The following is a 25,638-nucleotide window of genomic DNA, read 5'->3' on the forward strand; positions in this document are numbered from 1 at the left end:
TAATTTTGGCAATCCATTCAAATATCAATAATTCTTCTCACTTGGTATTAATTTTCTTAGGAAATGGAATCATATACTTTGGGGGCATTACTGAACTAGAGACTCTAAATAGCCTGTGTCGCTATATGTATCTCCAAGAAGGGTAAAAATTCTCATTTAATGGCAATGATTCCTATAAGAAGTTAGCTGTGTGTTTGGAAAAAATAAAAACAACACGTGATAAATTTCATGCGTCCGAATCGCTTTTCTTGATTTACCTTCATCAGGAATGCTCAAAGCCGAATATATGAAAGGTTTGGTGTATTCAATGTCTAGCTTTGATGGAGGAATGTTTGAAAGGTTTGGTGTATTCAATGTTTAGCTTTGATGTAGGAATATTTGAAAGGTTTGGTGTATTCAATGTTAAGCTTTGATGTAGGAATATTTGAAAGGTTTGGTGTATTCAATGTTTAGCTTTGATGTAGGGTGATTTTTACTGTTGTTTGTTCTTTTTTATTTTTGTCATAAGGGAGCAACCATTTGATTTTTATGGGGGGGGGGGGGGGGGGGGGGGGATGGGCTAGGATGAAAAATTTTGCCTGCATTTCTTTTAGTTGTAATCTCTGTCCTGCCTTTTTATTTTTCACTCTATTCGGTCCTGCATTTTTTTATTAGTTTATCGTGACTTTTTTTACATAAATTGTCATCCTGCCTTTTTCTGCCAAGTTGCTCATCCTGCATTTTTTTTACTCAAAACTCCTGTCCTGCCTTTTTTTCAAATTTCATTCTAGCCCCCACCCCATGGTAGCTCCCTAACTGTCGTATGTTTTTCTATGATATTTTTTTATTGTCCGTTACGTATCTTGTGCCATAGGTGAATTTAGGTTCATCGTGAGATTTATCAATTTCTGCAGAGGTGTAGTGATAGAGCATGAAAAGTAGATTGAAAACACACGGTTAAAGATAATGATAATTTCAAAATAGAAAAGAAAAAATAATGGTGGAAAGAAAATAAAAACGTTGAAATAAATATAATGGCATAAAATCGAAAATTTCTAAACAAAAAAGGAAATATTTGTCAACTACTAAATAGAAAGATCCGCACTGTGTTTTATTCTCTTTAACTCAAATTACAAGAATGATTAAGGAAGTGTCAAATGTTAAGCCAAAAGAAAGAATTACAAGAAAGAGTTAACACAAAATTAAAAACATAGCATGTGAGAACATAGATGCACACGGAAGCAAAATTTATTTCGCAAGTTAAAATTTATAATCAATGGGACAAGCAGCATGATCCTAAATTCCTACTAACAGTCACGATAGTTATACAAATTTAGCGAACAATTTAATTCTGTCAGTAGTCATTGTATGAATAAAGCATATTACATCACTCGTCACTTTTAACCTATTCTTTCCAACTGGACACACAAAAAAGCATAGACTATCTAACATAATAGAATTGAAACTGCTAAAAGCTATTTGTGGTATCATTCTTAATGTCTAAAATTGCATTAAGACATTGATCAAACTAAAGTTCTGTCGACTGGTGACCCATGATGAATCAATTATACGTAGGATTATGGAAATTTCCATGGAATAAAAGACGTGAAGAGAATCAGATATTTTACGATTCCTGCTTTATTGCAAACTGTTAACATCCGCATGATGAAAACATGAATGGGAAATTAGGTGTCATTCCTTACTGAATAATATCACGTTACGCCGACCATCTAGGGAAAGAAATGACAGTTTTGTTGCACTTTTATAACAATGCTGTATTGCTGAATAATTTTCAGAAATGCATTTGCCATAAAATCATGAACAATGAAGGAAGATTTGTTTACATCGTTTCCTTAAATATTTAACTACATATTGTTCGTATGCAATCTCTTGGCCTTTGTTAGTCTTGTATGTTTTTTTAATTATAGTTCATTTATATGTTTTGGAGTTTAGTGTGACGTCCATTTTCATTGAACTAGTACACATTTTTGTTTAGGGGCCAGATGAAGCCCGCCTCCGGGTGCTGGATTTTCTCGCTGTGTTGAAGACCCATTGGTATCCTTTTCTGCTCTTTCGTCGGGTTGTTGTATCTTTGACACATTCCTCTTTTCCATTCTCAATTTTATGGTAAACCGTCAAGGCGTCCATAATCATGTTCAAATCAATACTGTCATATCATACTTTGCAGTTAAACCCGAGTTTATTTTTTTTTTCTTTTTCGACAGTTCTACCTAAGCATAAAAAGAAAATATGGGTTTAAATGTTTTTGAATCGAGTGTCACTGATGAGTCTTTTGTAGACGAAACGCGCGTCTGATGTATACAATGTAACACCTGGTATTTATGATGATTTTTTTTATCAAACGTCAACGAGACAAAAAAAGAAAAGAGAGGCAGAAGATATCAAAGGGATATTCAATTCATAAGTGAGCTACCATTTGATTTTTAGGGGGGGGGGGGGGGGGGGCTAGGATGAAATTTGAAAAAATAGGCAGGACAGGAGTTTTGAGTAAAAAAAAAGGCAGGATGAGACACTTTGCAAAAAAAAGGCAGGATGACAATTTATGTAAAAATAAGTCAGGATAAACTAAAACAAAAAAATGCAGGACCGAATAGAGTGAAAAATAAAAAGGCAGGACAAAGATTACAAATAAAAAAAAAATGCAGGATAAAACTTTTCATCCTAGCCCCATAAATATCAAATGGTAGCTCCCTAAGTTGGAAACAAACTGACAATGCCATGGCTAAAACCGACAAATGACAAAAAGACAAACAACAGTACCCAAAACACAACATAGAAAACTAAAGACTGAGCAACACGAACGCCACCAAAATCCCGGAGGTGATCTCACCAATTTAAAAACAGGCGGCAAGCAATCGGAATAGCTCATACATGTTCACACTATACGGACATCATTATCTGCTACAACAGAGATATGAGGAAAGATGACTAAAATCGACACTACTTTACTTTAACAGTCAACCAATTTAAGATCACAGGTGTCTGTATCCCAATCCACTAGCGACAATGTTTTTACGGTCTTAGATCTTTAGATACCAGGATGAGCGTTCATTTTGTACGGTTACCCATGCAAAATTTTGACTAGCAAATATATCAAAAAGTTGCCGATGACTGTTGAAATCCACGCCTACTCACAAATATTTTGTCAATAACAAAAATCAAGCATCTAGATCATTTCAGTTTTAGAGAACCAAAAGTTCTGAGTGTATTTTTAAACAGTATTACTGTTATTCTTCTAGACATTGTCTTTCCTGCCGGATGATGCATGAATAGACAGGAGTTGCTTCCCTAGTCGACAACCTGGTCTCGCTCCTTTTGAAAGGTTATGCGATTCCCACAGATTTTGTATTTACCTTGTGTGTATCTTCTTAATGGGTTTATGGGATTTGAACATCAGTTAACTGCTGTTGCCTCAAAGTTAACTCAAATAGCCAACATTTAACCTTTTACGATTGACAAGAGCCTGTAATAGCTTTATCTATTGCGTGCGTTTTTCTAGATATATCTTTATCAGGAACGCTTTTAAAAGTAGCTTATATTGTACTGCGAAGTTTAAGAAGCTGATACTGGCAATGTGTTATGACAAAACATGAAGTACTTTATTACGTCCTGTCAATTCCCACGATCATGCATACTACTACAGATTTTTCATGTGATGAAGTTCCAAATGCCATAGTTTTACTATAAAAAAACGATTCATATTGGTTTTCCTCAAACAGGTATGATAGAAATATAGATATGATTCTTTTCAGGCATGCTATCAATTTTTATGAAAGTGTGTTTGAATGAAACTCTTATTTAGCAAAGACATTTTTATGAATACCGGATTTGACAAAACAATTAGGCAGAAATCTTTGCTGCACACCATTCCTCTTCAATGCTGCGAACCATGCCTATCTGTTAGAAGGGGAAATAACTCGTGTCGTGGAATTCTGCCTTTCACCATTCCTCTCTAATGCAAATGCTGTTAACCACTACTGTCTTTCAGAAATGGGAAATCATTTATATGAAGGGTTCTTTTCTTCTCTCTATTCCTCTGCTATTTTGCCAAACAATTTTTTTTTCTGTCAAAATGGGAAATATCCCGAATTGTTGAAAATTCAAACTTTTGCTATGATATTTTGTTTCATTATACATTATTTCATCTGTTAATTCATTCATTTGAATTGGGGTTGGCGATATATATATAATGTGAGAATGGAAATGGGGAATGCGTCAAGAGACAACAACCCGACCAAAAAACAGAAAACAGCCCAAGGCCACCAATGGGTTTTCAACCCAGCGTGAAAATCCCGCACCCGGAAGCGGGCTTCAGCTGGCCCCTAAACAATAATGTATACTAATCCAGCGAAAGTGGACGTTACACTAAACTCCAAAACATATAAATGAACCAAAATAAAAAAAAAAAAACAAGACTAACAAAGGCCAGATGTTCCTGACTTGGGATAGGCGCAAAAATGCTGCGGGGTTAAACATTTTTTTGTGAGATCTCAACCCTCCCCCTATATCTCTAGCCAATGTGGAATAAACAAACACACACCAATACGCACAGTGAAATTCAGTTTTAAAAGAAGTCCGAGTCCGATGTTAGAATAGGTAACAGAAGAAATTAAGCAAAACGACAATATAATGAACAAAAATTTACTAAGGACTACTAGCAGTTACTAAAATGCCAGCTCCAGACCTCAAATAAACTGATTGAACGATTATGTCTACATCATATCAAAAAAAGAAGCATAATCCCTCCCGTTAGGGGTTTAGTATCATACCATCATACAATATACGATATTAGAACATAATCCATATCATGCCAACAACTGGTTTTAGAATAAATGTGTTTATTTCCGATGCAAATACCCTATGCGTGATTCAATATTAATTCCAAAAATGCCTTCTTTAATGACCTGACAAGTATCGTAACTATATCCCTTCTGAATAAGTCTGTTTAAAGGTTTGGTTAGCTTTTGAGGTGAATGGCGACATTTTTGTGCTTTTTATAGAATATAATCATAAAAAATGGGATGTGAAATACCTGAAAGTATAAGATGTCTGCACGTTGATCTCTATTTTTTTACTTATTTCCTTCTAATCGAAGATTTTGCATATAAACAATTTCATACAACAGTAAAGTTATTTCATATTAATCAAAAACATTAGAGTTGAATGAGTTAAGTGTCACATATAAATTAGAGATTTGAATCAGTTGAATGCCATATTTAAATGAATTATATTTTCTCTATGAAAATAGATGAACAAAGAGTTTTCGATGTTTGAGAATATCATTTCATCTGCAAATTTGAAAAAATAGGCAGGACAGGAGTTTTGAGTAAAAAAAAAGGCAGGATGAGACACTTTGCAAAAAAAAAGGCAGGATGACAATTTATGTAAAAATAAGTCAGGATAAACTAAAACAAAAAAATGCAGGACCGAATAGAGTGAAAAATAAAAAGGCAGGACAAAGATTACAAATAAAAAAAAATGCTGGATAAAATTTTTCATCCTAGCCCTCATAAATATCAAATGGTAGCTCCCTAAGTCGGAAACAAACTGACAATGCCATGGCTAAAACCGACAAATGACAAAAAGACAAACAACAGTACCCAAAACACAACATAGAAAACTAAAGACTGAGCAACACGAACGCCACCAAAATCCCGGAGGTGATCTCACCAATTTAAAAACAGGCGGCAAGCAATCGGAATAGCTCATACATGTTCACACTATACGGACATCATTATCTGCTACAACAGAGATATGAGGAAAGATGACTAAAATCGACACTACTTTACTTTTACAGTCAACCAATTTAAGATCACAGGTGTCTGTATCCCAATCCACTAGCGACAATGTTTTTACGGTCTTAGATTTTTAGATACCAGGATGAGCGTTCATTTTGTACGGTTACCCATGCAAAATTTTGACTAGCAAATATATCAAAAAGTTGCCGATGACTGTTGAAATCCACGCCTACTCACAAATATTTTGTCAATAACAAAAATCAAGCATCTAGATCATTTCAGTTTCAGAGAACCAAAGGTTCTGCGTGTATTTTTAAACAGTATTACTTTTATTCTTCTAGACATTGTCTTTCCTGCCGGATGATGCATGAATAGACAGGAGTTGCTTCCCTTGTCGACAACCTGGTCTCGCTCCTTTTGAAAGGTTATGCGATTCCCACAGATTTTGTATTTACCTTGTGTGTATCTTCTTAATGGGTTTATGGGATTTAAACATCAGTTAACTGCTGTTGCCTCAAAGTTAACTCAAATAGCCAACATTTAACCTTTTACGATTGACAAGAGCCTGTAATAGCTTTATCTATTGCGTGCGTTTTTCTAGATATATCTTTATCAGGAACGCTTTTAAAAGTAGCTTATATTGTACTGCGAAGTTTAAGAAGCTGATACCGGCAATGTGTTATGACAAAACATGAAGTACTTTATTACGTCCTGTCAATTCCCACGATCATGCATACTACTACAGATTTTTCATGTGATGAAGTTCCAAATGCCATAGTTTTACTATAAAATAACGATTCATATTGGTTTTCCTCAAACAGGTATGATAGAAATATAGATATGATTCTTTTCAGGCATGCTATCAATTTTTATGAAAGTGTGTTTGAATGAAACTCTAATTTAACAAAGACATTTTTATGAATACCGGATTTGACAAAACAATTAGGCAGAAATCTTTGCTGCACACCATTCCTCTTCAATGCTGCGAACCATGCCTATCTGTTAGAAGGGGAAATAACTCGTGTCGTTGAATTCTGCCTTTCACCATTCCTCTCTAATGCAAATGCTGTTAACCACTACTGTCTTTCAGAAATGGGAAACCATTTATATGAAGGGTTCTTTTCTTCTCTCTATTCCTCTGCTATTTTGCCAAACAATTTTTTTTTCTGTCAAAATGGGAAATATCCCGAATTGTTGAAAATTCAAACTTTTGCTATGATATTTTGTTTCATTATACATTATTTCATCTGTTAATTCATTCATTTGAATTGGGGTTGGCGATATATATATAATGTGAGAATGGAAATGGGGAATGCGTCAAGAGACAACAACCCGACCAAAAAGCAGAAAACAGCCCAAGACCACCAATGGGTTTTCAACCCAGCGTGAAAATCCCGCACCCGGAAGCGGGCTTCAGCTGGCCCCTAAACAATAATGTATACTAATCCAGCGAAAGTGGACGTTACACTAAACTCCAAAACATATAAATGAACCAAAATAAAAAAAAAAAAAAACAAGACTAACAAAGGCCAGATGTTCCTGACTTGGAATAGGCGCAAAAATGCTGCGGGGTTAAACATTTTTTTGTGAGATCTCAACCCTCCCCCTATATCTCTAGCCAATGTGGAATAAACAAACACACACCAATACGCACAGTGAAATTCAGTTTTAAAAGAAGTCCGTGTCCGATGTTAGAATAGGTAACAGAAGAAATTAAGCAAAACGACAATATAATAAACAAAAATTTACTAAGGACTACTAGCAGTTACTAAAATGCCAGCTCCAGACCTCAAATAAACTGATTGAACGATTATGTCTACATCATATCAAAAAAAGAAGCATAATCCCTCCCGTTAGGGGTTTAGTATCATACCATCATACAATATACGATATTAGAACATAACCCATATCATGCCAACAACTGGTTTTAGAATAAATGTGTTTATTTCCGATGCAAATACCCTATGCGTGAATCAATATTAATTCCAAAAATGCCTTCTTTAATGACCTGACAAGTATCGTAACTATATCCCTTCTTAATAAGTCTGTTTAAAGGTTTGGTTAGCTTTTGAGGTGAATGGCGACATTTTTGTGCTTTTTATAGAATATAATCATAAAAAATGGGATGTGAAATACCTGAAAGTATAAGATGTCTGCACGTTGATCTATATATTTTTTTTTACTTATTTCCTTCTAATCGAAGATTTTGCATATAAACAATTTCATACAACAGTAAAGTTATTTCATATTAATCAAAAACATTAGAGTTGAATGAGTTAAGTGTCACATATAAATTAGAGCGATTGAATCAGTTGAATGCCATATTTAAATGAATTATATTTTCTCTATGAAAATAGATGAACAAAGAGTTTTCGATGTTTGAGAATATCATTTCATCTGCTTGTATACACGCCTACGTAATGCAAATATTAATAATTATAGCTAAGAGAAAAATTTTATACCACTTGAGAATGATGGGATCTTGCAATCATGTTTTTGTCGAAATTTAAGTTAGACTCTTCTATGCATCTCTGATATGTTCTTTTCTCTGTGGCCAATACCCTATGACCCTTTCCGTTATAATGTTATTACCCAATGTGACTAGATTCTCACTTTTCATTGGCTAAATGACGAGTGTCAAAACTAAGAACTGCTTCGCCTTTTTGTGCAACAGAATTCATGCATAATTAAACGTAGGGTTTTGAAAGGCCAATGTTTAGTTTTTGATGTAATGCTTTGTAGACTGTTTGTGGTGTTTTTATATTATATTTATAACGTTGGTGTCCGTCTTTCTACGATTTATGGTTTTTAATTGCTACTCTTTCTCTTAATTATAATAATAATGATATATAATATCTTAATTCTTTAACTTCAATTTGACCACAGATTCAGACAGTTTGTATTAAATTGAAACAGTTTAAGGATATTATTTTATTTTATATGTTCCACTGCCTTATAAATCATTTCGAATTGAACATAATTGCAGTAATGTTTCAGTGTCTTTGCATTGTGGAAACTTGCTTTCAATCTGACAAAGTCCTTGCACATAATTAAATCAATATAACCAGGAGAGTGTAAGTGTGTTCTTAAATCTCTTTCATCGTAGATGATTTAGTACCGATCCTTGTTTGAAGTAATTGTACGTTCATTCGAACATTTTCCTTTGGTGATATCGACTTTGTATAATAAGCAAATAAAATATTCTGTTGACAACACCTGATACCATTAAACAATGTGTGTTGTTTGTCTACTTACACATTATACTTATTAACTGTAAGATTATGTTTTACTTGAGTTCATGCCCCCACTAATATCTTTATATGGATATTAAAAAAACGAGAAAAAACCTCAAAATTTATATATCAACAACTGTTGCACCAATAGTAGAATTACAAATTACTTGATGATATTAACATGAATGGTGTTTTTGATACACAAATCAGGATACAATTACACGATACCTATCCGAAGCATTACAAGCATTATCAAACAGAGGTTTGTTGTAAACCCCACTGATAAGAATAATTAAGTTTAAACATGCAATAATTCTATTTTAAAAGCTAATAAATTCTAAGATAAGATAAATATGTTTGTCACATGCCTTTATTGTTCAAACTCATGAATTGGTTTTTGAGTAAACAGTAAGCTTTAATCATGATAATGTGTATTCATAGAAGGCAATTGGGTGTTTGCCTGTCCTAAGTCAGGAGCTTGTAATCTGTGTATTATTGTCTTTCATTTTTGCTTATGTGCTTTGTCTAAATGCCATTTTATTTTTCTTTGTTGACATATTTGTTTGTTTTTATAGTGATTAAGATTATAACACAATGTTGACTGCTGTACTCCTATTTTTGACATTTTTACCTATTATGTCTGTTTGTTTTGTTCACACATTGTTGTCAATATAATGGAATTTTATGCGACTGTCATACAAGTGAGAGGTTTAGCTAGCTATAAAACCAGGTTTAATACACTATTTTCTACACAAGGAAATGCCTGTACCAAGTCAGGAATAAGACAGTTGTTTTCCATTCGGTTGATGTGTTTGAGCTTTTGTTTTTGCCTTTTGATAAAGGACTTTCCGTTTGAACATTCCTTGGAGTTCAGTATTTTTGTTATTTTACTTTTAAGTTGTTGCTGTCTTTCATATTTGTTTTTTTCATTTATAATGTGCAGTATTTTTTTCTTTTGAATTGTTGCACATTTTGATATGTGAAGTATAAACCAGGCCGTTAGTTTTCTCTTTTGAATTGTTTCACATTTTGTTATGTCTGGGGCCTTCTATAGCATACATTTTCAACTGATTTTTATAGTTTGTTCTTATGTTGTGTTGTTACACCACTGTCACAATTTCGGGGGAGGGTTGAGCGCTCACTAACATGTTTAACCCCGCCACATTCTTTATGTGCCTGTCCCAAGTCAGGAGCCTGTAGTTCAGTGGTTGTCGTTGGTTGGGTGTATTCCTTGAAAACCAACATCCTTTTATCTACCGACAACTTACCTGTAAAATTATGTTGGCGTTCGAGGAGTATGTGTAAGTAGTTATCACAACAAAAGTGCATGCTTATTTAAACAATCATACTATTAAACAGATAGGTAAATTACAGGTAGCAAAAGCTCGTTCATGTTTGTCAAGTTGTTGAAAATCATTTTGGACTCATTGGACTTTGGTGTTTTTTTTTCAATATTTCTATAGTTGTTTGTGCTCCCATATTACTTGATGGAATTTTTGAAATTTTGTATCTCGTGTTAGATTACTTTGTTTTATTTTGTTCAGTTGTTCAGGATATTTTTCTTGGTTATAATATTACACCTTTTTTATTGTAAGTGATTCATATTATATTGTTTAGGTGTTTTTTATGTTTGCAACTCATCGGAATTCTTGTTACCCTATTTTATGGATTTTCTTGAATCTTTGTAGAATTGTGGAAGATATTTTCATACTGTTTTCAAATCATAAAAAGAAGAAATAAATCTATTTTGAATAATATATTATTTATTTGTACACAGTGCACACAGAAAACAATACATATGACATACGCAAACATTTAGCAGATTGACAAAAAGCACTACATATGTGATCTGATAACAATTGTTGAATAGTTTATACAAGCACTTTTTACATTTAACAGTCTATTACAAGTGTAAAAGATACGATGCTGAGTCTGCAAACTGTACAGTTGTCATCTCTCTGTTAGCATGTCGCTGTTTCAGGTTACCGAGTCTGGTCTCAATCTCTCTGTATTTTCTTTTTCTGTTGATTCGTTTACCACCGGCGGCGTACTGCAGCATTTGTCATCTGGAATCAGCTTCCTGGCGTTGTAACAGCTTGATCAACTTGTAGATATTTTGGTTTGGAGTCTGGACGATTTTCTTGATCTTTGAGTGCCCCCCTCTAAGTTGTTGGTTGTTCTTTGTCCTACAGTGTTGTAATGGTTCCACAGTTGACGGTTGCCTTCTACCAAGTACTCGGTCACGTAGTCAGTAAAACTTGCGGTGCTGATGTCGGTATCTGCATCCTCTAAGTCTTGGAGAGACTGAAACTAGACGTCCTCCACCTTCTCAGTTGGTACCATTGAAAGAACTGCTGCTCTTCTCACCAGTCTGTGGATGTCCTCGTTGTTCGAATATGGAATTTGCAGGCCACACTCTTGAGTTTTCCGCCAAATACACTTGGTGTAGTGGAAAAAGCAACCTTTCTTGGTAATGCCAGGAAATACTGTAGAGGCTGCATTGTGTGCTGCTGTGTCGAAGTCAAGTACTATAGTCTCTGGTTGAAGTTGAAGTTTGTGTTGTTGACAGTAATCTTTAAGTAGTTGGAAGAATTGGAAGAAACGGATGTAGGTTGCTTGGTCTTTTCCTGGTAGTAACGCAAAGACGAGTGGGTACATAGCTCCATCCACAAAGATGTGTAGGGTGCAAAACTGGTAAAAAGTAGAGGGACAACTGTAAAAGGTACCATCACCATAAAAAGTAGAAGCTGCTGTCAAGTGGCTCAAGTTGAAGTGGGTGCTGAATATCAGAATACAGTCTTGGTCTCCATCGTCAGTGAATAGGAAGTTATCATCAGTTGTCGTCTCTCTCCATTTATCCTCTAAGTTGATCTCCTGTCTTGAACTTGGCAGTTGAGGTATCGTCTTACTGTGCTGGGTGTAGAGTGATGTCTTGCAGGTTGTAAAGGTGGGCATTCTCTGGACTAGTCTTTCAGAGTCGTTGTCCCAGTATCTGTTGCGTAGTCTGACTAATTCGTCTTCATAGATTGTTGTTACTGGAGTGCTTTCAAAAAGACATCTTACTTTCATTCTTTTGAGTACTTGCTCAACATTGAGTTGAACTGGGTCTGATGGATGATTATGCTGATCTCTGATGTTAACTGGTATTCTATTGAGTGTGTTGGTGGTAGCTGTGCAGTCAGATCTTACACATCTCCAGTAGCATCTCTCTCCCCGTTTAGTCTTTACTCTGTACTTGTAGTTGTTGTAGACCAAGTTTTTTTTGCCAAGACAATTCTCAACAAACTTTATATTTAACTGTGCATTAGCCATACTTGAAAAGTGAATGACATGACTTGCCTATCCTCCCCTTTTATGTGCATAATAAAATATTTAAAATGATATGGAATTAGATAAATCTCTAATATCCTTTTATTAGTTTGAAATAATTGTATCTTACTAAAATTTCTTTAATATTTCTAATATGTCTAATGTTGATAAACAAATATCTTTCTTTTTTGATAAAAAGTAATAGAAATGTTTTAATTTATTGATTTTTTTAACATTCATAATAATTTTAACCCCAAAATCTACTTTTTTTTTTAATCAAAAAGTGTTAACATGTTTCAATTAAATACTTATAAAAACATTTAAATAGTTATAAAAACACCTTTTGTTATTCTATCAACATCTATTATTATTATATTATAAATTGGGCAGTTAGTTGTCTCAATTGAATTGAATTGAATTGTTTCATATTTTTATAGCCGACTATATGGTATGGGATTTTCTCATGGTTAAAGGCCGTACGGTTGCCTGTAATTGCTTACATCCACTTTATTTGAACTTTGGTGGATTGTTGTCTCGTTGGCAATCATACCATATCTCCTTATTTGTATATAATTGCGGGTTGCTAGTTATTGAAGGCTGTACGGTAACCTATAGTTTATTAGTTGAGTTCGAATAAAAAAAGTTTGAATCACAAATCAATTTCGAAGAGGAACAACATTGAAAACCAAAAATTCATTTTAGTAGTGCTAAATCTGGATGAGGCTATCCATAGATGTATTGAGCTTGATACATTATCTATGTAGAGGGTAGAAACACCCTTAGTATTTAGATATATTTGAACATTTTAGAACCATGAATTTATAAAAAAAATTACTGAATCAATGATATTACTTTTCGACACAGAAGTAATGACCACTGAGTCGGGGACGAGACTGCCACTATCTGTGGCATAGGCAAGATAAGTTGATAGGTAAATAGATTAGTTATCCTTGATGATTAGTCTTTAATTTTTTATGTAAAGTTTTCGTACTGTTGTTTGTCTTTTCGTCGTTTTTAGTTTTTTGCTATGGCATAGTCAGTTTGTTTTCGACTTATGAGTTTGAATATCCATTCGGCAGCTTTTGTCTCTCTTGTTTTTCAGGTGAATTGCTATGATCAAAGTTACTATCCTGTTTGTTTTTCTCGATGCATGGGCACAAGCTAAACCGTAATATTTGATTTCTTCTATAGTAGCAGAAATGATGCTGCACGTTCAGAAAGAAAACATACTTTTGCTACTTGATTTACAAGGAACTTCGTTTTTTTTTTGTGTAATTACACCTTATATAAGAATGCAATATTTCGATTGAATGGTAGCGCTTCAGTGTATTTTTCGCACATTCTAACCTTTTTTCCTCATTTCAAACGAATTTGCCTGTTTTTACCACTGCCGATGAATATGCCTCAAATTCCCCTGTATGCCGTGGTATTTGTCATTTTTGGATATTCCTTTTATTACCCCTCTCAAGCTTCTTCCCGCCAAAATTATTCGGAATCATTCTCACCTTATCCCGATTATTAAGGCAACATAATTAAGCCATATTGATTGATAGAGGTAATCCGAAAACTGAAACAAAACAGACAACACGACTGCACGGCACCAATCTCGTGATCGTATAAAAAAATTATTGAAGAATGCGTTGTGTATATATAAAGTGGAAAAAGACGTCTATACAAATAATGGAATGACAATGCCGTTTACACATGGATACCATGACGTTACATAAAGACAGCGCTAACACGTATAAAAGAGGGACGAAGATACCAGAGGGACAGTCAAACTCATAGATCGAAAACAAACTGACAACGCCATGGCCAAAAATAAAGACAAACAGACAAATAATAGTACAGATGACACAACATAGAAAACTAAAAACTAAGCAACACGAACCCCACCAAAAACTGGGGGTGATCTCAGGTGCTCCGGAAGGATAAGCAGATCCTGCTCCACATGTGGCACCCGTCGTGTTGCTTATGTTATTACAAATCATGTATAATTCCTGCGGTACTATGATAGTCTCTTCTTATCCTAAAAATTATGCATAAACATATGTATGGGTTACAGCTTACGAGTAAAAAAAAAAGATTTCCCTTCACCTGTACAGAGAGTTTCAATCAAAATCTATTCGGTGTAATAAAACAGATATATCATGTTATGGAGGGGTATTTTTCGGAAATACCCCTCCATAACATGATATATCTGTTCATAATATTTTACAGATGTATTATTTCCATTTTTCAGGCATTGTCAGAATTTACGTCCGTCCATTTACTTTTTCTTCTTTTCCTATAAACATTGAATTATCATGTATATAATATTTTTCATGAGCACAATCTTTTTTCAGCAACTGTGTAGACAACATTCATTAACAAGTAACGAAGAAGAAAATCTCGGTGCAATAAATTGTAGTCTACAGTACAACAAAGAGACTCACCTGTTGTCTGTAAATATAATTCAAGCAGAAGATCTCGTGGCATGTGATGTCATTACCGGTACCTCGAACCCATACTGTAAAGTATCATTATTACCAGACCATAAAAGTCAACTTCAAACCAGAGTCCACAAGAAAACCTTGGCCCCAAAATTTGATGAGGAGTTTATATTTGACATATCTCCATCAAAGCTACCAAACTGTTATCTAGAAATTTTAGTTCTTCATTATGATCAATTTTCCACACATGATTGTATTGGTGAAGTCAAAATTGCCTTACTGGACAGTTTGAATTTAACAGATAAAGTGGAAATGTGGAAAGGAATTTCTCCATATCAAGAAGAAGGGAACAAAACTGTTAGTATGAAGAAATAAAATATATTTTGACACCATCCTTAAAATTTAATTTCTATCTGAAATGGAAATATCATCATTTTGTTAGTCTTATATGTCTTCTTTTGTCTAATTGGTAATTATTTCACAACTGCTACAATGAGTATATACAAAAAGATGACTTAAAATTACTTTATTTTCTATATCTGTTACAGCCTTAAGCTGGATGAAAATTAAAAATGCGAATGTGATATTTGTATTGGATTTTAAATACATTAAGGAAACCAAATTAAATGTCAAACTACTTGGAACAAAACCATTAAAAGGGTATGACTAATGTCAACTGATTGAAACAAAACCATCAATAGGGAGATAAATTAATGTCAAACAAATTGAAAAAGGGCATAAAAAATTATTAACACGCTCGGAACAAAACCACCAAAAAGACATTTACAATTATTAAAAGCCTTAGAACAAAACCACCAAAGGGCCTAACATTTATTAAAAGGCTCGGAACAAAAACCAACAAAAAGACATTTACAATTATTAAAAGCCTTGGAACAAAAGCACCAAAAGGGCCTAACAATTATTAAAAGGCTCGGAACAAAATCATCAAAATGGGCCTAACAACTATAAAAAGGCTCGGAACAAAACCATCAAAAAGGGCCTAACAATTATTAAAAGGCTCGGAACAAAACCACAAAAAAGGGCCTAACAATTATTAAAAGGCTCGGAACAAAACCACTAAAAGCCCTTATCAATTATTTAAAGCCTTGGAACAAAACCACCAAAAAGACTTTAACAATTATTAAAAGCCTTGGAACAAAACCACCAAAAAGGACTTAAACAAAAACCCCTCTTGTGCTGACGTGTTGAATATTACATCTATTTGCTATTTAGAGCCATATAATTTATAAACTAGTAATATTCTTGAACTATATCTTTTAAATTATGTTTCGAGAGTCCATTAGAAGATTTATCGACGCAGTGATTAAAATAAATTACAATATTCATTCGAATACATTGTGTCGTAAATCCTTACCCAAGTCATCGTCCCTCAGCTGAAGTAATTTCATACCTTTTTTTCAGAAAGATGTTGGTGAAATAATGTTTTCCTTGAGTTATCTTTCAAGTGCAGAAAGGTTAACTGTTGTTGTGATGAAAGCGAGGAATCTAAAACTGGCAGCAGACGAAAGTAAACTTTTAGGTACGTTATATTAAAGTCAATGAAACAAAGATAATGTTTACTTACTACACACTTTAATAACTAGTATCAAGATTTAACTCATTATAATATTTTAATTTGGTGACATCTTATGCGTTGTATGTTTTCAATCTGACAATGCTTCTTGTGTGGTATCGTGGTATCGTGGCATCACGCGCACATTTCCGTTTATATGATATTCCTGCACATGCTCTCAATATTATGAAGGGCAGTTCGGGTCAAAATTCATTTTGTTACACGTACGCTAGAGGTAGGCGTAAGAGGTCGTTCACGTACCCTAGAGGTACATGTAACACTTTGTTCACGTACCCTAGAGTTACGCGTAATAGTTTTTTCACGTACCCTGGAGGTACGCGTAACTTAAATTCAAGTATCCTGTGATATTTTATTTTTTAATGACATTGAATGAAAAAGTTTTCTTTTTGTCATTTTAACCAACGTCGATAACACCAAATATCCATTATGGCATATATGAGTTTGTTGACGTGAACAAAGTGTTACGTGTACCTCTAGGATACGTGAACGACCTGTTACGCGTACCTCTAGCATACGTGTAACAAAATGAATTATGACCAGAACGGCCCTTCATACTATGTGGCTATTTAACTGTAAGGGGTACATGTAAATCCTAATGTCGAACAAATCTCCAGAAATGTAATGAGAACGACTGAATTTTTCACGTCACAAATAACACGGTTGCGATCACGAATTAGACTACTGTGTCTGGGATTCTAAATCAGAAATAGACATGTGCTAGCCACAAAACCAGGTTCAACCCACCATTTTATTCTTAAAATGTCCTGTACCAAGTTAGGAAAATAGCCATTGTTATATTATAGTTCGTTTCTGTGTGTGTTACATTTTAATGTTGTGTTTCTGTTGTGTCGTAGTTCTCCTCTTATATTTGATGTGTTCCCTCAGTTTTAGTTTGTAACCCGGATTTGTTTTTTTTTTCTCAATCGATTTATGAATTACGAACAGCGGTATACTACTGTTGCCTTTATTTACTGTCATCGATCCCATAAGTGTTACGTTTTTTGCTTGGTTTTTACATGGCTTTGGAATAGTATGATGTATGACGCATGCACAGGAGACATCTTCTGTAAACATTTTGAATATAGTTTCTAAAACAGTTCGTAAAAACCGTTCTCATGGACGTAAAATAAATTGCAATCAAAGAAAATTTCGTAATAACAATACAAATATTTCGGACCTAATTTCGATTTCAAAAAACAACGGTAGACATTATCTATTAACCAAGCTCTGTTCTTTGCCTGTTAATAAATTACATCACTATTCGATAGTGGATATACGTATTCAACATTTTAAAGATCATTTTACTCCTAACAACAACCATAATAGCCCAATTTCTCGTATCAAACATAAGCTAAAAGAACTCGCCAAGGAAATTGTTTTTGTCCCGGCTGATAAGGCTGCTAACAATATCATTATTGTTTAACGTAAATTATACATTGAGGTTCTACAAAAAGAAATCATGAATTCAACCAACATTCCAACTGACTCCATTTTCGGAAAATAACATCTGTGACAAACATAAACTTTTAGCTTCCTCCTTACAAGCAGAACCAAATACAATGAAAGTTCCAACTATGTACTGGCTTCCGAAGCTGCACAAAACTCCTTACAGATATAGATTTATTTCGTCTTCAAGCCATTGTTCCACTAATAAACTATTTATTCTACTTACTAGTACACTTGGTACAATCAAAATCCTGGTGATAAATTGTTCAAATACGGCCTTTGAAAATAGTGGAGTTAATTACTTTTCGAGTGTCAAAAATTCGTTGGAAGTACTTGATAAATTGCATGCTTATATTGGTGATTTCGAATCTGTTCAAAGTTTTGATTTTTCTACCCTATATACCACTTTGCCTCATAATCTTATTAAGAAAAAATTCACACACCTGATTAAATGGGCATTTAAAAAGTCGGAAAGCGAATGTATATGTTAAAACTCTTTTATGTCACTTTTTAGTAACAACAAACAAAAGAACTATGTCAATTGGACCTGCTTTGATACTATAACTGCCCTTGAATTTTTACTAGATAACATTTTTGTTCGCTATGGAGATGCCGTATATCGTCAGGTTATCGGAATTCTCATGGGGACTAACTGTGCACCACTTATTGCGGACCTGTTTATGTATTGTTATGAGTTACAATTAATGGCAAAAATCAGCAAAGACCCATTAAAACAACATCTGATTCAAAAAAATAATAATACTTTTAGATATTTAGATGATACATTGGCTCTCAAAAATGACGACTTCAGTATGTACACTAAAGAGATTTATCCTGCCGAACTGACTTTAAATAAAACTAATACTAACAATGAACACTAAAATTGAGAATGGAAATGGGGAATGTGTCAAAGAGACAACAACCCGACCACAGAACAGACAACAGCAGAAGGCCACCAACAGGTCTTCAATGCAGCGAGAAATTCCCGCACCCGGAGGCGTCCTTCAGCTGGCCCCTAAACAAATATATATACTAGTTCAGTGATAATGAACGTCATACTAAACTCCAAATTGTACACAAGAAACTAAAATAATACACAACTGCCTTTTCCTGGATCTGGATATCTATACCTTTAACGGGAAGCTTAATACCAAAATTTATGATAAAAGAGATGATTTTTCATTTCCTATTGTTAATTATCCATTTTTAGATGGTGACGTTCCCTTGTCACCATCTTATGGTGTTTATATATCTCAACTTGTTCGATTCGCTCGTGTATGTAACAACGAATTTGATGTCAACGAAAGAAATCTCTGTGTTACTGAAAAATTATTACACCAGGGTTTTCGATATCTCAAACCAATCAAAACATTTACTAAATTTTATCATCGGTACAAGGACATCATTCGTAAATATAAATCAACATGCAGACATCTTATACGTTCAGGTATTTCACATCCAATATTTTATATGGTAATATTCTTTACAAAGCACAAAAATGTCGGCATTCACCTCAAAAGCTAACCAAACCCTAAAACAGACTTGCTCGGAAAGGATATAGTTACGATACTGTTGTCAGGTCATTAAGGATTACATATTTTGGTTATAGTATTGATTCACTCATAGGGTCTTTGCATCTGAAATAAACACATTTATTCTAAAACCAGTTGTTGGCATGATACAGGTTATGTTCTTCTCATATATTTTATGATGGTATGATACTTAACCCCTAACGGGAGTGATCGTGCTTGATTTTCATAGGATGAAGACATAATCTTTCAATTAGTTTAATTGAGGTCTGGAGCTGGCATGTCAGTAACTGCTAGTAGTCCTTTCTTAATTTATGTATTATTGTCATTTTGCTTAGTTTCTTTTGTTACCTATTCTGACATCGGACTCGGACTTCTTTTATACTCAGTTTAATGTGCGTATTGCTTTGTGTTTCTTTATTCTACATTGGCTAGAGGTATAGGGGGATGGTTGAGATCTCACAAAACATTTTTAACCCCGCCGCAATTTTACGCCTGTCCCAAGTCAGGAGCCTCTTGTCTTTGTTAGTCTTTGTATATTTTATTAATTTTAGTTCATTTATTTTTTGGAGTTAGTGTGACGTCCATTTTCACTGAACTAGTACACAATTTTATTTAGGGGCCAGCTGAGGACTATCTCCGGGTGCGGGATTTTCTCGCTGCGTTGAAGACCCATTGGTGGCTTTCGGTTGTTGTCTGCTCTTTGGTCGGGTTGTTGTCTCTTTGACATATTCCCCATTTCCATTCTCAATTTTCTCTTACTTCATTTTAATTTCATGCAAAATGACGGTGCACTCCTGTATTCATGTTTATACCTACTCTTATAATTTTTGACTAAATAAAATCGGTTACCTTATATTATGCTTTCTTGATAAGTGTGTTCAGAAGGTAATTAAATTTTTGCTTTTCTTCTAGCTCTATCATGATTATTCTTTGTTTAAGAAATTCATCACATAAAGCTTCTGTCATTTTCTTTTTGTGTTTTGATAGTAGTCATTGAATGCTCAATGAAGAAGAGTATTAAGCAAGTTTATCTTCAAGCGCTGACAGAAATTGTCAGTTGAATTTTGAAAGATCGATGTTATATAATTTCTTACACCAAAACCTGATTTTCTCTCAGCTAATCTAGAATATTTAATAACCATGTAATATCATGTAACTGTTGACATTTCTGCTGTTTACTTTGACTTTATTTCCATCCACATCTAACTAGTAGTTGAACATGCCCTAATTAACCATACCATGACATAGTTACAAATTATACTTGAATAAAAATTATGATTCATGAGTCAGATTTGTAAATTAAGTCTCAGAATTTGAATGTTTACAAATATTTTGAAATTATTGTAATATTCTTGATAAATCAAATCAATGACCTGCACGCGTGATCTCACGGTAAACAACATTCTTCAAAATTGGCATTTGCTGCTTCTGTGCTACACAAGCTGCATTCAATAAGTAAGATCACTGATTGTTTGAGTAAGAGTCAGAATAATAGGTCCAGGTAGGGTGACATGTCATCTTGCGGACTGAAACCTTGTGAAGTAAGCACGTTAAAAATCTGGCGAAGCGTGTTGATATTATAAAAAAAGGTTAATATTCCTATTACATTATCATGTCATCTTCAAAGTTATGAAAATGACATAACCGTTAATTTTAATTGTAAGATTTGGGGATTCCAAAATTATTGAATTACAATTTGAAAGTTTATTCAAGACCACGTGTCCACTGAAATGAGTATCACACGTTTATATCACGTGACTCATCAGTGAAAGTATTATCACGTCTAGTAATTGAATTAATAGTGAGGGTAAAAGTATGACATGGATTCAGACTTTTGAATATTAGTTTGTGACAAATGCACTAATTACTGCCAAATTGAAATTGTAGAGATTTTAATGACAGGGATTCATATGCAGACGTCTGGTATTGTTAATTGACAGGGATCTAAATACAGACACTTGGTATTGTTTCGATACAAATGCATTATCTGTTGAAACTTTGGATGACAATATTATTTTTTTAAATAACATTGAAACGATTTTTTTTTTGATTTTTTAAAAAATGACAGTTACTTAATTTGTTACCTCAAAGTGCTTATGTAAATTAAATGCTATCAGTTTTATTCATGGTAAAAATTTGAAAAGTTGAGATATGTATATGATTTAATCTGTACCACAAAAAACAAAAAGGAATCTAATGAGATCCCGCAATATCACCTATGCAGAGGAAAGCTGCTCGAATGAATTTTTTTTAAATACAAATATTGATCTTTCTCCCGTTTTCCCCGTCCGTCCGTTTGGTTATTGTTTTTTCGTGCGTCCGTGTGCTTTTCGTGTGTCCAACTCCTTTTTTAAGTTTACATAGAATCTTTAGTATATAATTGCATTGGGAAACTTCTATTTTATTTGATTATCCAAATCGTTTTGTGGATTTCCTACATGGTAGACATCTTGGACACGCAACTCTTTCTAAAAAAAAGAATTCAATGAACCTTTCATAGACTCATTCTTACTTTATGAAATTTTGCATCTCCGATCCAAATAAGTTTGAGGTTTCTCAACAAGACATGAAGGTTTCTTAATCCTTACAAACGGAAGGGATGTATGTATCTATGAGTTCTGTTTCTAATTTTTCTAGTTTATTTTTATTTTTTGGCAGATCCATACGTAAAAGTATCAATCTTATGTGATGGAAAAAGAATTAAAAAGAAAAAGACATCGACAGTGCACGTGACACATGAACCAGTTTGGAACGAAGCTCTTGTTTTTAATATTGGAAAGGAACTATTAAAAAGACTTTCAGCAGAATTTCAAATTTTTCATGACAATACAATTGGAAACGATGAACTGGTAGGCAGAGTGAAAATTGGCTACGATACACAAGGTGATGGGAAGATTCATTGGAACGATTTGATGGCAAGTAACAGTGCTGTTCCTCGTTGGCACGAGCTTCAAGAATGACAGCCATATCTCGTGTTCTGTTATTTGGATTTCTATTGTGATAAATGAATAATCCTTATATTAGGTCATACGCTTACTTCCGCCAGTGGACGAATGGTAATCATTATAAGAACTGCCACAGTCAGTAGAAGAGAGTTGTTCCGCAACATAAACTTTTCTGTATTATGAAAACATATTTGGTATACATTCAGTCTATTTTATTCGCTAAATAATTATGCAAAATATATATAGATACCTGCAAAAGAATCATGTAGCCAAAATATTTAACTATATATAGAGTTTCTTTTTTTTTTCATTTTTATTTACAGAACTATAGGGCATGTACTTCTTACTCTGCTATATTTTGAAGACTTTCATCTTTATGATTATATGTTTATATCCTATATATAAAAAATAAGTGAAAATGAAGTGGATGTAAGCAATTATAGAAAACCATACTTCCTTTAACAATGAGAAAAACCCAAACCGTATAGTCGGCTATTAAAGGCCCCGACATGAAAAATATGAAACAATTCAATTGAGAAAACTAACGGCCTAATTATAACATAACAATTTACGAAAAACGAATATGACAGACATGAACCAACGACAACCACTGACCTACAGGCTCATGACTTGGGACAGTCACATAAAGAATGTTTGTGATATGTTTATACTTTAATAGTCCATTTTTCTTATATACATATTTAAGAATGAAATATTAGAAATCCCAAATTATTATGTGGTATTTGATTTTATATCCCTTATTTTTTAATGAGAAATCTGGCAGTTATCGCGTGTTTTTTTTTTTTTACATTTTTAAAATTTCCTGTTTGACGCTATAGTAAACATTTATCTTACAATCTGTCCTTTCTTTAAAAAAAGATAGATATATTAATTTCAAAATGCATATGAAATACAGATGTCATTTTCGGAGTCCCTTTGGAATCTACATTATAAAACTAAACATAACATAACTTGACAACGTAATTAAAAAAAAGTCAGATTTTTGATATATTTGTTTTTAATTTATAGAACTAAGACAGACTATATTTATGTTTAAGCTCAATCTACGCGTACAGTGGTTTTTATCGTTAATTGTAAACCCTTATTTTTTGGTTATTTTCTAATTACCTCATTTCTTAGGCTATGAAATGACTTTTTGAATGCTCTCCAACAACTTCGATGCAGTTCTTTTGATTAATTTTGTCTTTTCCAATTTGCCGATATTATCACAAAAAGTATTTTGTGGATACAAAATTTCAAACTTACAAAAATAACTGTCAACCGGTCTTAAAAGTTTAAAACGTGCTTTTACTTGTTAAATAATTAAAAAAAATGCTCTTAATCTATCTAGCTGACACTAAAGATGCAGGTCAACGAGTTCCAAATGCATACATGGTTTCATAAACATTTGAAATACAACTCACTTATGTATACTTCGCATCAAAATCTAACTATAAAAATTGAATGCGTCTCTCCGTAGTTTAAATTTGCACATCATGCAAAATGTGCTAAATGCCGACTACAAAAAGCAGAATTCAATTCCTAATAAGACAGACCGCCTCTCTAAAGGCGTAAATGGTAAGATTGCCATTTACTGTATTGCTACATTTATATTCACTGATGTGACAAGTAATCTCTGTCGTAATGTGATTATATCAAAAGAGTTCCTCTAATGCGACAATTCATAAAAATAATTCCATTTCAAAAGAACAACTGGCCGTAAAATGACCTAGCTACAGCCCATTATTTAGCTGAAGTGCCAACTTTCAGCTACATTCAGGAATGTATTTGTATAATTTAATGATTAAGCAAAACTTGTATCAATCTGGTGTCTTCTATTAGCAATTAATAAAGACAGGCATTTATTAAAGGTTTCTTCCTTCTGTTCAGCTTGCTTTCATATGGTATTGGCCTTTATCATATACATTTACAAAAATCTAAAGTGATATGTCAGCAGTCTAATCATAGACTGTCGAATAACCAATTTAGGACCCGTGCAAGATACCTAAATAATGTGATATGCTGATTGTGTTGATGCTCTTACTAGAACATTCTTCTCATAAAAGTTTGCTATTTTTCCTAATTTCAATATTCATTTTAAACATTTTCTTTTCTATCTGGCCTATTCCTATTTTTTAAAACAGCTATATACTTATAGATTTTCCTTAAATATGGAATCAATCTTTATTTTACAGTTGTACCGTTTTGAATATTAAATGACAGTTTTTATTGATTGTATGTATGTATTATGTATATATTCGTATAGAGGTAATCTTGCCAACACTATCATATTTTTCATTTGTTCACATAACACAGTAAAGGTTAATTACAAGCTTAAACAAATTTAAACTAAAATATATTGTTGATAAATAAAAAACACATCATAAATTCAATTTCAGAAGTAGAGACTCAAAATCCACGAGTAGATCTTCTACGCTAAATCAAAAATGAACATTTTTGAACATGAATCCAAAGCACTTTCTGTATATACCTTCGTCAGCAACGTTGATGTATAAGAAGCGAAACATTTGAAGAGTTAAAGCTAGTTTAGACATTTTTTTTATCATAAAACTAGCATCTTGTTGTTAATCTCTATCCAGCATGTGTCATATGCGCTTAGTTATAAATTGCATCTTAATTTGGCGAGGAAGTTAATTATGTGTATATGTTGTCTGTTGAATGAGAAGCCTGTTTCAGAGATTATTGTACATTTTGTTGATCTATATACCTCACCGTATTACCGGCTATCGCTTCAATGGGATATGTCTTCTCAATTGTCATTGCTAGATGTCGGGTACATCAGATTTTTGTCTGCTAATCATTTGGATTTTGCAATCGTGTGCATTAGATTTTGATCTGTGTAATCTATTGCATCTACAGCCGATTGCTGGTAATAGGATGTCTAAAAACTGAATGACTTATAAACTTTCCTTGTTATATTGGAGAAATAAAATTTTACAATTCAACATTTGAATGTGTTTTATTAATATTATTTATATAAAGATTTTCGTCATGTTTTAGTCGACTGAATGTACCCATCCAAATGACACACATTTTTACTTTTTTGATTCGAGCGTCACTGATGAGTCTTTTTTAGACGAAACGCGCGTCCAGCGTACAAAATTTCAATCCTGGTATCTTTGATGACTTTATTCTATGATCTCTTAGTTTATGAAACGTGAAGGAACATTCGAGGTATTCAAGATTTGAAATTCGATCAATATCTAAATCGCATTCTCGAAACCGAATTTTTCGGAGTATACTATCAGACGAATGAAATTAAATGTATTTTAACAATTAAGGCGTCTTTTTTATACGCCTGTCAAAGACGGAAGTATATAAATTTCACCACTGCATCAAGTGTGATACAGTATTTCTACATTCGAGACAGTTAAATTTTCAAATTCAA

At 33.5% G+C, this 25,638-nt stretch overlaps 1 protein-coding gene across 1 annotated transcript in view; it reads left to right on the forward strand.

Annotated features, from left to right (window-relative positions):
* Positions 1–25,195, forward strand: part of LOC127729352 (synaptotagmin-1-like) — a 72,778-nt gene extending 47,583 nt beyond the window's left edge. Inside the window, exons 3-5 of the mRNA XM_052237127.1 lie at positions 14,626–15,069; positions 16,135–16,252; positions 21,943–25,195. Of these exons, the coding sequence (XP_052093087.1) occupies positions 14,626–15,069; positions 16,135–16,252; positions 21,943–22,244 (864 nt within the window). The 3' untranslated portion in view covers positions 22,245–25,195. The remainder of the gene's footprint in view (positions 1–14,625; positions 15,070–16,134; positions 16,253–21,942) is intronic.
* Positions 25,196–25,638: the final 443 nt, after the last annotated feature.

This window comes from Mytilus californianus, unplaced genomic scaffold, assembly GCF_021869535.1.
Source record: "Mytilus californianus isolate M0D057914Y unplaced genomic scaffold, xbMytCali1.0.p SCAF_2, whole genome shotgun sequence".
Classification (NCBI taxonomy): domain Eukaryota; kingdom Metazoa; phylum Mollusca; class Bivalvia; order Mytilida; family Mytilidae; genus Mytilus; species Mytilus californianus.